Raw genomic sequence first — 15,546 nt, 5'->3', positions numbered from 1 at the left:
GAAGCACACTCTGAGATTCATAAATCTGAGCCCTCCGCCACCAGAGTCCATTTCTGATTACTAAACCAGTCGGGGCCTCCGGCCAATTAAAACTCTCCATTTGTGAACATTCCAAAACGCTGTCATCCATGAACATTTACCCAGAAGCCCCTGGGGAGATTCCACAACATTGCCCTGGCCTCTCGCTCTGTCTGTTTCCCTCTGCCGTCCCCGGCACTGCATCTCCGGCTTTGTCTCGCCACACAAAAGCTCCCTGCCTACACCACTTCCCAGGTCACTGCTTTGTCAGGGTTTCAAACTGGCTCCTGCACTTCACCGAGTACATTTAACAAGTCAGAGAACAAATTCCAACCACTTGGGGCTTGTTTTATTTAAAAAGCTCACCTGCTGTAACAACTTCGGATCTGGACCGCTCTCTCTGACTTCTGCATGCAAAATAGCTACGAGTGTAAATATAGCTTCTGATTACAGATTGTGTACGTGGCGTAAAAATTATTTCCATAAAGTCTCAAAAGCGGAGTGGAAATCTGGAAGGGAGTTGGAGGCTGTTGATTCAGATGTGCTCAGGCCTAAAGAACTACATCTCGCCACCGCAAAAAAAGTGAAGTAAAACAAAAAAAAAAAACTATTGTGTCGAGAATATGTTGTGAAAACATATCAGAGTTAAAGAATGTGTCAAAACACGACATTAGCTGGGACAAAAGAGACCAAAGAGAGGTGAAGTGGAAAGGTTACAAGGACTTGGGAGGTCATTCACTTGGACAAGTTAATCTGCCTTCTGTGTTAATTAGTCAAAGAAACATACCACACACACTACAGCGCGCAATGGGGCAATCGTACCGCGGCGCAACGTGACAGTAAATATTTAGCACTGAGGTCTGCGAGAGGTCAAGAAATACACAAACAACAGCATGGGATCAGAAACATTTAAAGGTCAAACCAACCAACACTTGAGCAAGTTCTGTCTCTAAGTAAGCCGGAGGCCATGCTTCAATCTTAACACAGTTATGGGGAATTCATACTTCAAACAGAAAGTGGTTTGTTTTCGGGGGATGACTTTGAGTTTGGGCCATTTTCATAGCGTGCACCGCACAAACTTTCTGCAACTTGTTTGACTTCCTTTCGGTAAATACAGCAACCACTGGCGATTGGCTTGACTGCCACTGTGACATGTGAAAGCCTCATCATTCAGCTAGGTGGTTTCAACATGAGTGCCTATGTCAAATCCTGTGAGCGTACCCAAAAAGGAAAAAAACAACACAAAACACTAAAGTAAGAATTTTTTTCCTCGCTGCTATCACTCACCTGAGAAACAACAGCGATATCCATCAGAGGGGAGTTGGAGGCAATGATTCACGTTAACAACGGGTCTAATCTTTCACCCTTTCCACATCTTTCTTTCAGGTTATGAGCCTTTTGATGAGCCGCACGGTTGCAGTGTTTGATCTAGTGCTTTTTACTACAGATTCCACCTTGACGCTTTAGCCGTGTGTTTGCATGTGTGTGTGTGTGAGAGAGGAAATGTGTGGGTGAAAGAGAGAGGGAGACTGTTATGTTTAAGATTTGCAGAGACAGGCAGAGGTTTTGCAGACAAACGGAGAGGACAAGTTAGAGCACAGCGTGATTATCACAAGGGAAGAGAAGAGGAGGAGGAGAAAAAAAAAAAAAAGAGGCACAAAAGACCTTCCTGGCTTGTCCCTCTACACCAGCCCTCCGTCTTTCCACTGACTCATGGCACACAAATGAAAACAGACTTTAAAGGAGAAGATGAAAAACACTCTTTGCTTTTGGCCAAGTGCTTTACCATGGGACCCTGCGCAAACACTGTTGTTCTGTCAGAGAAATGGACTACTGTTGAGCTTACAAATACGTCCTCTTTAAGATGTGCTTCACACACTGCTTGAGTGCCACACACTAGACCATCTAAAGGAAGAAGGGGGGGGGGGAGCTTTGCACTTTAAAAAAAATGGCCTTTGTGGCGTGTTCATATGCATTTGTGTATGCAAGTTTCACATAACAATCCTTTCTCCAAGAAGAATTTCAAAAATCCCATCGCTGTTAAAACATATGAGAGCTTTTAAAAGACTTAACGCGCAAACAATACATTTCATCATTGCCAGTAAAAGCCAGAGAACCCCTCCTAAGGACAGGGGGCTCTTTGACAATGTTTATAACAGACATCCAAAAAGCAGCTGAAGCCCACCAGATGTTGAGAGGCAGGACGGGGCCCGGGCGAAGCCCCCCCAGGCTGAATGAGGTCAGGTACAAGATCAGGTTTCTGGAAGCTCAAAGCTACAAAAGGGCAACAAAGATTCTGATATACCTGTTGGGTCTTACGAAACTGGACACCAGCGGAGGCGGTGGGAAGAGAACCACTCATCGCCGACTGTCAAAGGGACTCAAAGTCTGAAACCTAACGGTACAATGGTTTAATGGGCTTCAGTCATGGATGGCTCAGTCCGTTCCTGACGATATGCGCCGAATGCGTCCGTAAATCAAAGCTACTTGCCACACCGATGATGTGCAATATTTCAACCCCTTTGTGAGTTGACTCACATTCCCACACGACTAATTTTTTTTTTCTGCCAGCGATCAAAAAAAAAAAAAACCCACCCTGAAAAGACTGACCAAATGATTTGCAGCTTTGGATCTATCATTTAACAAAGTATTCGATCCTTTCATGTGTGGGAGGTTTTTTTTTTTCCCTTCTCCTCCCTCGCTTATCGGCCCTCAGCCAGTGGGACGTCTGCCATTGTTTGCTTCATGTTTTGAATTTGAGTTTTGATGACCTGCTTTTAACACATGGCATCAACTTGTCAGTCAAACTTACAGAGCTATGTGAAACAGCCAAAGACCTGCCTATTGCTTTTTTTTTTTTGTTTGACAGAAGAAAGGAACTTCTGAGAGGCAAAGAAGAAAAAGCTGAGGTTTGATCTCAAACTATTTAATTTATATGAAAATAAATCCAAGAGCGAGCAGCACACAAAGGGATTAGGTAAATATTAGGAAACCTATTAAGCTAACTGCAGTTTGGAAAAGTGAGCTAAGTGTGAGTGACTGCCTCGTCAGTGGGAGTCTAGATGTAGGCCTTGGGAGTAATTAGCAGGGATTACAGCTCATCTGGCCGGCACCCAGCACTGGGGTTTCAGCCCAAACACCCAGGCAAGTCCCTGGCTTCCCTCCCTCACCACTATCCCTAACCACATGGGCCTCTGAAGAGTCACACAAATCTTAATGACAATCCCGACTATCAACGCGGACATCAAACTTGTTGCAGCTTCAGAGAAATCAATTAACCTTGGTTGAGTTACACCTACATCATGACCGCACTCGCCCGCCGGCAGGAGGAGAACAAGAAGAAGAAGGGGGTTCGCGATCCACCCCCGCAGCTCGGGATCAGAGCCTGTGTCCCTTTGCCACACTCCTCACAGCTGGCTGAGTGACATCAGCATCGAGGTGATCAACACAAAAGGAGACGCACGGAGTCTCGAATATCAGAGGAACAAAAAAATTACACCACCGAGCGCCGACTGCACAAAAGGACTTGAACGATGGAGAGGAGGGACGTGGGGAGATAACGCATTTCTTCAAATTTGCAAAAGTTCTGGTGAGCTCAAATCCTCTCGTGTGCTTATAGATGAAAAGATAACATTTAGTTTTGGCATAGAAACGCAGACAGTGGACAACAGAGGTACATGGACGGAGTTGGAGCAGGGCATCAAAATACCAGTAATCCATTTTAAAAAAAAAGAAAGAGAGGAAATCACCCAGGGATGAGGAAGAAAGGAAAGATTAGGAATGAAACAAAACCTCCCAGAGGAGCTGCTTAAGAGCGAGCGGGGGGAGAAGAAAATGAACTGATATGTCAGTCGGGACAGAGAGAGAGAGAGAAAGAGAGAGAGAGACTTTAACAGCATGCAAACAGGACGTGTTAACAAGGAGTTTCAGGGGGTCGCTCGCCTCGGCTCAAAGTACGGAAAACCACAAAGCCAGATCAGGATTTCTCGCAGTTTGGACCCATATGGTTTGTGTCCACTCGCAGCAAAAGCGCTTTGCTTAAAACCTTGTGTCGTGTTGGACAGAAGCGTCTGCTAACAGGGTTACTAAGAGCAGCAGGCTGTATGTACATGCCTGTATGACTGAGTGAGGATGAGTCACAGTGCATGCATGCTTCCAGTTACCTCCCCAGATTCCCTAAGCCTGTGTCACACACACACACACACACAGTCAGTCTCTCTGGCTTCTGCTTTGGCCCACCATTTCTCCTGGATATTCACTTTCGACTCAGACTGGTACAAAACTCTTTCCTGTCAGTCAAATCCCCCCTTCTCTCTTTCTCTGTATGCCTCAGTCAGTCCCTCCAGTGCTCTTCTTTGTTGCCGTGTGTTCCCAGCTCCAGGGCTCCCTATGTTGTGGGTCTTGGTGGTCCAGTGTGGAATGTGGTGAGGAGGGGGGTGGTGGTGGTGGAAGGCAGGCAGGCAGGCTCAGCCTAAATGGGGGTGCTCAATTGTTCCCACACATAGCATCCACCCCCCACTGATCTGTCGCTCACTTGGCCATTTGAGGGAGTGTGGGGGGGGGTGAAGCAAAGGATGCAGAGAGATGAAATTACGGACAATCAGTCGACACACACTGCTGTTGAACTGATGCCACACTTGGAGCATACTGAGTGAGTGTACGTGTTGAAGAAGAGGCACAAAGGATGATTTCATCTCATCACATCACGTCAGGTCATCTTGGTCCCATTTTGTGGGCTTCTTCCGTGCACAGCCGACATTTTTTTTTGCTTCGCTGTGATAAAAAACTATTTGTTCTGTAGCGACGATAAGGCAGCGGTCGCTGGCAGAGCAGAACGGGACAGCACGAGAGCCGCTGATCTCAGAGCTGCCATGCTGCGATGGCAGGAAGCTGATAAGAGCGGCGAGATACCACAGAGCTGGCAGGCACGTGTAGCCGCCCTCCCTCCCTCCCTTTTCTGGCCCCATCTGGATGCTACAAGTTGCAAGCCAGGCAAGCCTTCCCCTCTGGGTTCACAAGACCTCAACCCTCATGATACCTAAACTTAATTATCCTGAAGGCTTGCCAAACAGTTAGGGAGGAGATGTCACATATAAAAAGGGGGCAGAGAGGAACAGGAACCATCACATTATCACCACGTTTATCACCACCAGAGAGGAGAAACTCAAACCAAATGCTCACAGCGTATGGAAGCCAAAATTAGAAATCTACCACTTATTCACTGCCCTTACATTTAAAAATATCCATTACATCATTGCCCCGCCCTTTCATCCTCATATAACCTGATGGAGGCGAAGCAAAAGCCGGGGTTAGCAGAGAGGATTGTGTTCTTCCATTTTAGATTCTCCTACTGTCAAAACACAGGGATGCAAAGCTTCATATTAACACAGAAGACACACAGGGCGAGTGAAAAGAAGCAAAAGTCGATCCCATCACTCAGGAATGTTATCGCAGATTACCGCTCATGCTTTGGCTTTAATACCGTGTTTATTTCATCTCAACCCACACACACATTTTCTCAATTTTCCCTTCAAAATCAATCATTAATATTAATGTTTATGCAACTTAGTCCTCTCTGGGACGGAATAATGTTGCGCTAAGGGGAACTCAAAGGCAACCATGCAGCAGTTCCTATTACTATTTTCAATTTGATTTAGTCAGAGTCTCATGATTGCTCAGCATGAGAAGCTGGAACAGTATTTCAGGCTGCAAGGTAACACTGGGCTCGCTCAGCTACTGTCATCGATACAAAGTCTTATCTTAAGAGTTGTTTTGATGCACTATGAGTAATTCCTTACTGCCACGGTGAGTCACGGTCGCATGAGTGAGTTTACTGTTGTTTGTGACACACCTATGGGGAGGGGCTAAGACTAAGTGTCTTACATGACAAACCTGAATCTGTTTGACGTGTACCTGGGCTCAAGAAGTTATTCTACTTTCATGGATTAATAGAGGAGGAACAAAAGGAGAATTAAACAGTGTTAAGTCTTGAAAGATGTAGCCCAAAGTTACAGTTTTAAGACTTGGAAGTAAAATGAGCGAGGTGTTTGTTTCTATCTACTAACTATTTTAATGTACAGTATGTTGAAAGTACACAGTAAGATATACTGCCTTTTCAATAAAAGACTAACTTCATATTCAACGCTGTCTTGTGTTATGCCCTCAGGACAGACTCTCTTACATAACAAGGCCTGTTTACATCTTGAAATCATGCAACTCAAACCACTGTGGGCTTCCTAGGAAATGCATCACTTTAAATTTAAATATTAATGTGTGATTCAGTATCAGCCACACCATAAAAACTACTTTTTTTTTTTATCTGGACGCTAACAGTTGCTTTTGGACTCCTGACCTCATTTATGATCGTTCTCTACATGGCAACGCAACAGCTATTGCAGAGACAGTTATTCTGTGCTTGCCTAGAATCGATTTATGAAATTACGGGGGATTAAACATCATTGCTTAGGGCAGCACAAGTGATTCTAAATGATAAGACTTACAAAGCATTTCACATAAAACAAAGAGGGCCGTTTGACTTTTATAGCATTGACCTTGAGAGCTAAGTAAGACACTTGGCTGCTGGTTTATTAGTTAATTATTACAGGCGGTAAAATATCGGACCACAGCTCTGCAGAGCGGAGCAGCTCAAATATTGGTCTTTGAGCTATAAAAGCTCCTGCAGACGGTGTATGCCCCAGTTCCCTGCTCTTATCTTATCTGCTGAATGTCAAAGCAATAACACAACCTGTTATTTCCCAAACCGTAATGATGCAGGGCATGCAGCCACCGGCTAAGAGGGAAGGAGCCCTCACAATGTGAGACTGCAGAATGTCTCGAGCTTACCGAGAGGCCAAAGCGCTGAGGTCATGCACGCTTTGAGTTTCAGTCATAATGCACTGAACTGATTATGAGCAGGGGATGTTCCTCGTCCTGAAGGGAGGGAAAACGACCCTCCTGTCTTTGATCTTTACCATTGTCCCATACCTGAAGGATGACATCAAGCCCGACTGCCAGAGTAAACCAAAACAGATTTTGCTCGAAGAGCTGCAAAAAGAATATAACAGGGGGGGGAGGCGTCCAGTCCTGCAACGAGTAGCCTTTGACATGGCAGATGCCAATCTGGTCAGTGTTAACTGCTCTGCTTTCAGGCTGAGCTTGAAGAGCCGGCCCGTGTTACAACCGTGCAGCAGCACTTAGCAAATATCTCTGAACATTTATCACCGTATCAAATGTAACTGTTAAGCAAAATAAACAACCCCTACGCTAAGCAGGGGATGTTCTGACAGTAAAACAAGCGTTTAATTTCTGTATGATTACTGACATTATTTGTCTGTCATCATTAGTACTGTGAGCATCATTTATCGCCCCCTATTTAAGTGAGGCATTTCAACCACAGGCCCCTAAACAAATCATCATCCAGCAGACAAGAAGCTTGGAAACAAGGTCTTGAACTGCTTCCACGTGAGTGGTAAAAGATTGATACCATGGGATCAACGAGGAATTTAACAACTGAGTCTGCTGTTCCTCTGTATCACTTAATTCGGTCTATGCCAAAGCAATCAGGGTTTCCATTTCGGTTTTACATTAAAACATCTTTATTGAATCTCAAGTTTGGCTCTGGCTGAACCCGTCGGTAATTTGAATGGTAACAAACAGTCTTATCTCCACGCCGCCAACAACAACACAAGATGTTTGTGGTTGTAAAAAAGGCAAAAAAAGAGTTTCTCTCCAATGAGATTTATATTCCACCGATGTGATTTATGATGCACGTATCAAAAGGAGGTAAACATTTCAAAAAACTACGTCTGTGACAACTGGCAAAGACACTGTATAATTTTCAAAATATGTCTCCTCTGCAACACAAGTTAAAGCCCATTATTTTGGGGGAAATATTCTGATCGCAACCATGACTCTCATGTGGAACGAACTCAAATGTGCCGATACCGAAACCTTTAAATCGCCTGTTTACTGTTTCAACTTCTGCAGATGTTGTCAAGTGAAACAACCTTTTCCAGTGAACTGTTTCCTTGGTTATTAACTGTTGAAACTCAAATTGTACAGTGCACATGCAGGTAATTAATGGTCTAACCCTTTTACGACCTCGCATCCAGTTGAATTTAATCACAGACTGTGTTATGATAAGGAGAGGGATTAATGTTTTGGAGTTTGATCCATTACAAAGTGTAGAAGTGAAGCACTGACAAACAGGACTCAAGTTCAATCAGACTGCACATCTGGAGCCATTTCTCCTCAGCAACATGAAACATTTTCAAAAGCACCAGGCTTCTGTATCTGCCTCTTTTTTTTAAGCTTTCCGGAGACCCCCAACTCTCTTTAATGACAGTAGACGTTGTTGCTACGGATCAATTATCTCAGTCTCTTTCATTGACAAAGAGCTGCTCATTTGGGTCGGGCCTGTCTAAGGCCCAGACATACACCAGGAATCTATTGTAAAGGAAAAGGCACGTGTGTGTGTGTGTGTGTGTGTGTGTGTAGCACACAAACCTGCACAATAAATGAACGGCCTTCATTCAGATCCTGCTTTCAGGACACACAGGGGATGCAAGACAATTAAATCCGACCAATGCAAGACTTGTTGGGGTACTTTCAATGACATTTAGCATCACAAAGACATACAGGCGGAAGACAAAAAGCACCTATAGACTCGTGTGCGCGAGATAAGCTCTTTGACAGTTACGTCCAACTCAAATTCTAATGAGCCGTTGTCGCAGGAGGACAAAAAAAAAGGCAACCTGAACATCCGCATGTGGATGAAACTGTGAAGAAACTGAGATAAAACACACACACACGAAGACCCCGACGTGACAGCAGCCGTGCCTGGATGACCTACTTCTATAAATCCAAAAGGGAAAAAAACGTCATGCTGAGGGCCTCCGTTAAGCTGCCCACCAAACCCGCCTGAATTTAGGGGTTTGAATATATGTGTGCATATTCATTTTAACCACCATAAAATGAAAAGGAAATGAGAGAAGGGAGGGATTTAAAGTATGCAGGGCACAGTGGAATTTCAACCCCCCTCCCTCCTATAACCCCCTTTTACTCCCCTCAAGCCTTCACTGTAAAAAAGCCCCCCTAGTAAGTTTCCATCACTTGGGGTTTAACTCATGATTAGCTAAATTGATTTGCCTTCTCACCTCCTGTCTGACTTATTAACATAGCAGCAGCTCATGTTTATTACCAAGCGGGGTCTTCTTCAAATTCGGTGCCCACTGTAAGACTCCACACTTGAGAGAGAAGTACAACATGTGCCCACACAGAAAAATGTTAAAACCACAAAATCAGAGAGGGAGAGAGAGAGAGAGGAAAAAGTCTCATTCACAATGCACAGGAGTGTTTACTAAATCACTGCAGGCTGCCTGAACTTCACAGCCATAGGGATCTCCACTAAGGAAGCCTGGAAATAAACACAGGCCTGCTTTCTTTCAATGAGGGGGGAGAGAGAAAAAGCTTGTGTGTTGATTATAGCTTTTTATTGTTATGAATTACCTACAAGTATTTCCTAAATGAGGACTATATTTACCCACCGGGGAGCAGAAAAAAAAAAAAAAAAAAAGCGTGAAGGACTTTCCAGAGCTTTTGCACATTTGCTTGAAGAATTCATCCCCCAACCAAATGTTTGCTACCCAAAAACAAAAACAAATAACCTGTAAACTTCTCAGCACATGTTTGTATGATATGATAAAGTGTGTTTCCATATGAGCTCTGACAGAAAAGTGACAGTTTTACTGTTTATTGTACTAAAGTTTACTACTTTAAACTTCATAAAACCATCTGGAAAACTTTATTTTTTTAAAAAGAAGTGAGTTATGACCGTGAAGGGGGGGGTTAGGTAGAGCTGGACGACCAGCTACAACAATGGAGGGACGGAGGGGGGGGGCACCAGCAGCCTGTAAGTGTCCCCGGGTTTAGGTGACCTTTACCCGGGTCGCTTGTCGAGCTAACGTCGCTAACAGACCCGTTGGGCAACGGTGCTAACAGAACGTCGAACGTTGGTCGACAGAACGTTGACCGTTGGTCAACAGAACGTTGACCGTTGGTTAGCTTCTCACAGGACCACCGGGAGACCTCACGGGGGGTCTCTCTCTCTCTTTCTCCCCCCGCCGACTTTAAGGAACAACTGCCGGGGTGGTGGTGGTGGTGGGGGTGGATTAAACAGCAATAAAACAAGTCGGAAAGATTAAATATAAATATTAAAAAGTCTTACCGGTGACTCCTTTGTTGGGAACATCGTTAACGTTGAAGCCTTTGGAGCTGTACGCGGCACGAACTTCGTTGCAGTTTTTCAACTTTTGCTCCGCGGTCCCCGACACGGACAACACAACCAGCGTGCAAACCACACACAGCACCAACAGCGTCTTCATTTTGGTGACAGTTTTAAAAACAAGACTACTAATAATAAAAAATATATTACTTAATAACCCGCTCAGGTGTGTGTGTTTTTATATAAAAACAAAAAAAGCTAGGACAGAGTTTCAGCGACTCCCACGCTGAGTTTCCTCATGGAGACGCGCTGACTTCTTCTCAGCTCAACAGATACTTCATTCACACACAGCAGCAGCAGCAGCAGCAGCAGCTCTGAGGCCACCTCTGAAACAAACTTTAAGAGGAGGTGGTGGAGGAGCAAGAGGAGGAGGAGGGGGTAAAAAAAAGAAAGGAAAAAAGCACCGAAAGTAGCTTAAAGTAGCTGCAAAGACGTCCGTTTAAAAGCGGGGATGTGTCTGATAAATGTCGACTTCCAGGCTTGATCGGAGGAGGGGGGAGAGAAAAAAACCCCACGAAGAAGCGAGAAAAAGTTTCTAAAACACGTAAAAACTTTTTTCTCTTTTTAAACTTGCAGCCGAGAATCTCTGAAGTTCACAGCTTCGACGTAAAAAAAAAAGTATAAACCAGATGAGACGGTAAAAAAAACAAGAAGTGTTTTCTTTCTTTCTTTCTTTCTTTCTTTCCAGACTTAAGGAGGCCGTGGTTTCTGCAGAGGACAGGACACTTGGACTGAAGTCGTAACTGGGATCCAGATGCGAGCAGAAAACCCTAGTGGACGCCGAGGAGTGAGCGTAAGTTCCGGGGACAAAGACCTGGAAAACAGGAACACCAGGGGTGGAGCATGGAGCAGGGACTTCAAACCCTGGATCTCTCTCCCCCTCTCTCTCTCTATAATGTCTAGACTAGTGTTGGAAATGGACTGGCACTGAGGGTGGAGCTACACTATTATTAGGAAAAGACACATTAGATAACTTTTTTTTTTTTAAGTGCACACAATCACACATCTCTTCCACTGCAGACCCCTGTTTGACCTGCGTTTGAAAGGGTGTTTTTACAGTCAGTGTGGAGATAACAGCACCAGATAATAAAAAAAAAATCCTTTGAACCAAGCAGACTTCCTGTGTGTTTCTCTCACTGTCTTTAATGTAAAATAAGTGAAATAATCACCGCTTTCTCTTGTTTTTACCCCCATAAACCCTCAAAGAGCCTGCTTGAAATCCGTCCATGGTGACAAGTCATTATGTTATGACATTATTTGTTCGAGGATTTTCTATTGCACGCCAGTGGAAACAGAAACCACATGACATTAAAGACACATTTTGTCCAAATGTGTTATTTCAGCCCAGTCTTTATAATCCAATACATCTTACTTTGTTTAAAAACCCCTCTCCGGATTAAAACCTGCCTAGTGTTACAGTAACCATGGAGTCAAAATTACAGGCCTGGTCCTTACACAAACACAGGTCAGGCTTGTGCTGTTAGCAACGGGGGCAGTTGTGTTTCTAATACGCAGCTGCCTCGTCATATAGTGTGGGCCAGTGCTGTAAACTACAGTAAACAGTCTGGCCAGGGCAGCACAAGTGGACAGAGATGTTATTTTTACACATAAACTATGTGATGTGCGTTTAAAAATGTCAAGCGTGTATCTATATTTGCCCGAGTTGTGGGTGTATTTTGCTCCTCCTTTTGGAAATACTTTTGTCATCTGCTCAACAGACACTTAAAAATCATAAAAACCATATCCTCATCCAGCTTCAACTTGAAGCTAAAAATATCTCTTGTGCCGTTCACTCATATTTCTTTCATATTTCAGCAGCAGCAGTGTTTTCTTTTTGTCTATTCCCAGGAGCTCTTTGTTATATCTAGCTGTCATGCTGCTTTCTGCTTCTGACCTCTGGCCTCCTTGCAACTGGTTTCTTCTTGTAACATTGCAAAAAAAAAAAGTGATAAGACAATCAGTTAAATCAATAAAATGTAAAAAAAAGGGAATCGTCAGCCCTTTAAAATCACCACATTGCAGCTAAATCAGAGAATGCAACAAACAAAGTCTCAGATATGAGATATAAAAATCAATCTGAGTCATGTATGCAAATCTCTTGATTAAAAAAAGGAGTCATAATAAGACCCCCCTGCGTTTAAACATGCCTGGACTTGTGGGGTGCTTCTGCGAGTGTGAGTGTGTGTGTGTGTGTGTGTGTGTGTGTGTGTGTGGTGCACACGTCCATTGGTTTGGGGGGTAGCACTCAGCAAAATGACATTCCTCCCTTTGTGTCCACATTCCTCAGGCGGCTCCATTCATTCTGTGTGACTGCGGCTGTTGCAGGGGAAGCCAGCGGTTGCTGAGGAACAGGAGGAGGATGCTGGAGCTGTGTGCATGGGAGAGCGTGGGCCCGGCGCTCCTCTCAATAGGCCAACAAAAGGTAAGAAAATGGTCCAGTGCCATGATAATTAGACATGAATAAGCTTTGAACGACGTGACATGTCTCTGGCTTTTTTTTTTCTCTCTTGCAGAGGAATTTCAACATCCAGCTTGGTAAAAAAAAATAAAAAATTGGATTGGACTCTGGAGCTCATACATACACTCAAGCACCTGAATTATATTGTTATTTTAATTCATATGCATAACCCCTCAGGCTCGTAAAGGTACCCAAGCCCAAACATCTTTGTGTGACCATGAAATAGTGCTGAAATACATATTCATAGGGAGCCAATCACTCAGGCAGATAATGCAACAATTCCTGATAGTCAGCTATTCTCACTGTTCCTGCTGACTAACATCAAATTGACCTTTCACTCTCATAATGCGTGCTGTTTCAACATTGCCCCAATATTACCCTAAGAAAACATGTGAACTCTGCATTTCAATAGGCCTGTTTGCCCTTTCTACAGCCTTGCATTAGCATTCAGAGTATAACCCCCCACCACCACCACCACTACCACATCATCCCGGGTGAGTTGCTGCTCTCTCTCTCTCTCTGCAGCCAGCGTTTGCTCATCCCCTAATAATCAGCCGCTCTTTTCCATCTTAAAAGCTGCAATCCAGCTGAGGAGAGAAAAGCACAGCTGGATAACAATGGCGTTTTTATCTGGATCTGGGGAGCAGAGGGTGCGTGGGTGTGAAAAGTTACACCACAGCGCCGGGACACTGAAACAGGATTTTGAAGTGCGTTTGCAGTGACAAGCGTGTTACGTGTGGAGCTGTGAGTGATTGGCCTTTTTAAGAAAGTAGACAGGCTTTAAACACGGAGACAAAACACAAACAATTAGGACTAATGAACCTTGTTTCATTGTTGAGCTTTGGATGAGTGTCTGTTACCTGGTTAAGGTGGCTCCAGGGGTAAAACTAATGGGATTCAATGTAGAGAAGCCCCACAGAGAGGGGCAGAGAAGAGATGTTACATGCCCAGAGTGGTTCATCATCTGCTGGGAGTGAGAAATACAGATCTGAAGAAAAACACACATGATTCACATGCTGCTTTGAGGACTCAGAGAACAGCCCGCAGAGTCCAGAGAAACATAAATTATATGATTCATGAAGGGCTTTGAAGTGGATCAGAGGGGGAAAAGCACATAAAGTAACATACATACTTGCAACATTGTGTGTCCTATTCATAACCTCTGCAGCATGCCATCCATTTTCTCTCTACTCCCCTCCGCCCCCACTTGCACTTAAAGGAAAATTCCCCCCTAAATACATAAACACATGACCATCCAGGTGTTTCACAAGTTATTTCGTGTTTTTGGTTTACTCACTTCTCCTAACAACCACAAACACTGTTACCATAGCTAAAGACAAATCCGAAATTTCCTGCAATTACTTTCAGCTCCACAGAACCTGTTGCATCTTAGAGCTGAAGCTCTAATAAAGTCAGTTTAACAATGTATATTCTCAAATATGGCTGATGTCATAAAACTATGTTTTCTGTCCATATTCTAATATAAAGCTAGACAATAAAATGCTTCAGCGTTACACTGTGTTTATGCTACCTGATATCTTTTTGGGATGCAGGCTATTGTATTTAGTTTTGCCCAAATCCATCAGCAGCAACTGAGGAATATTTCTTTAAGTCGACGTACAACAGCTTCTACAGTTGTATCGATCTAATCCATGCTTGTGGCTGTTGTGGCTGATGTAGGGGAGATGATGTCCCCTATTCTTAGAACATTTACATTTAGACATTTAGCTGACAACAAGTGACAGTTGTAGAGAGTAGCCAGTGGAGCTCATGTGCCTTTTTGGACTGATTGAAAACCAGGTGTGCCGCCGCATTCTGGATCATCTGAAAAGGGTTTAGGAAGACGACCACAGCCTGTATCAGGAGTTGAGTAGCATGGTGAGTCAGGTAAGGCCCGATTTCTCCAAGCAACTGAGACAACGTGATCAGAGAAGGTTAGTCGGTCATCAAACATGACTCCTAAGTTACTCACCATCCTGGTCGGGCCGAGAGATAAGGAGTCGATTATAACACAATTTTTCACAAGGGTTGTTTCATTGGTCTACAATCTAAAGGTTACTGCATCAGAAATAATAATAATCACATAAAAATCTACATCTACAGGGCTTTAAGTATCATTTTAAGAAAGGCAAACGCTTTGTTATCAATAATACCTCCCATGAGGTTATTATAGCACACCTTTGGCTTAGACTCTTGGGAACTGTAGTTGCAATAATTGTTGTTTTATCTGGGTTAAAATTATGAAGTGTTCAAAATGTACAGTCCTGTCCAAATCCCTGGAAAAAATAAAACCAACAAGGGAAACTGGAACTGAGAAAATAAAGTCCATACAGGTGGAACAGAAACTGGGAAAAGGGCAAGTCTAGACCATTTACTGTAACTGTGGATTATATATTATGTACCCGGACGGAGCAAATGAAATAAGAGTTATTTCCACTTGAGAAAAAGCAGCAGTCATCCACCCCTTACCCAAAACATTTCAGTTTGGTCTACTGTGGCTTCTGTTGGTGTACACACTGGCATCTGTTGTTTGTACAATGGATAACTCCCTGATTGTTGAAAGCTGTGCAAAGTCTAGGAAGAATCCTCTGGTCTTTGATTCTGAGGAACTGACACCAAAACCTGACATTTACTGGTGATGTGTAGGATGTAGGATGTCTCAATTTGTTTCTGATATTGATCTCTGTGTGTTGCTGCAATGGAAATAGTCTGACACGACCTCATCTTCTTTTGACCTGTTATACAAGAGGAAAATAAACATCAGAAAAGACTCGAGACAAGATCTGTA

The 15,546-nt window shown here is 43.7% G+C and overlaps 1 protein-coding gene across 1 annotated transcript in view; it reads right to left on the bottom strand.

Moving 5' to 3' along the window:
- gpc4 (glypican 4) overlaps nt 1–11,207 on the bottom strand; it is a 30,353-nt gene extending 19,146 nt beyond the window's left edge. Inside the window, exon 1 of the mRNA XM_010732876.3 lies at nt 10,244–11,207. Coding sequence (XP_010731178.1) covers nt 10,244–10,400 — 157 coding nt within the window. The 5' untranslated portion in view covers nt 10,401–11,207. The remainder of the gene's footprint in view (nt 1–10,243) is intronic.
- Between the last annotated feature and the right edge of the window lie 4,339 nt (nt 11,208–15,546).

This window comes from Larimichthys crocea, chromosome I, assembly GCF_000972845.2.
Source record: "Larimichthys crocea isolate SSNF chromosome I, L_crocea_2.0, whole genome shotgun sequence".
Lineage (NCBI taxonomy): Eukaryota > Metazoa > Chordata > Actinopteri > Sciaenidae > Larimichthys > Larimichthys crocea.
The sequence above is the reverse complement of the archived record's forward strand: the minus strand, read 5'-3'. Positions and strand labels throughout refer to the sequence as shown.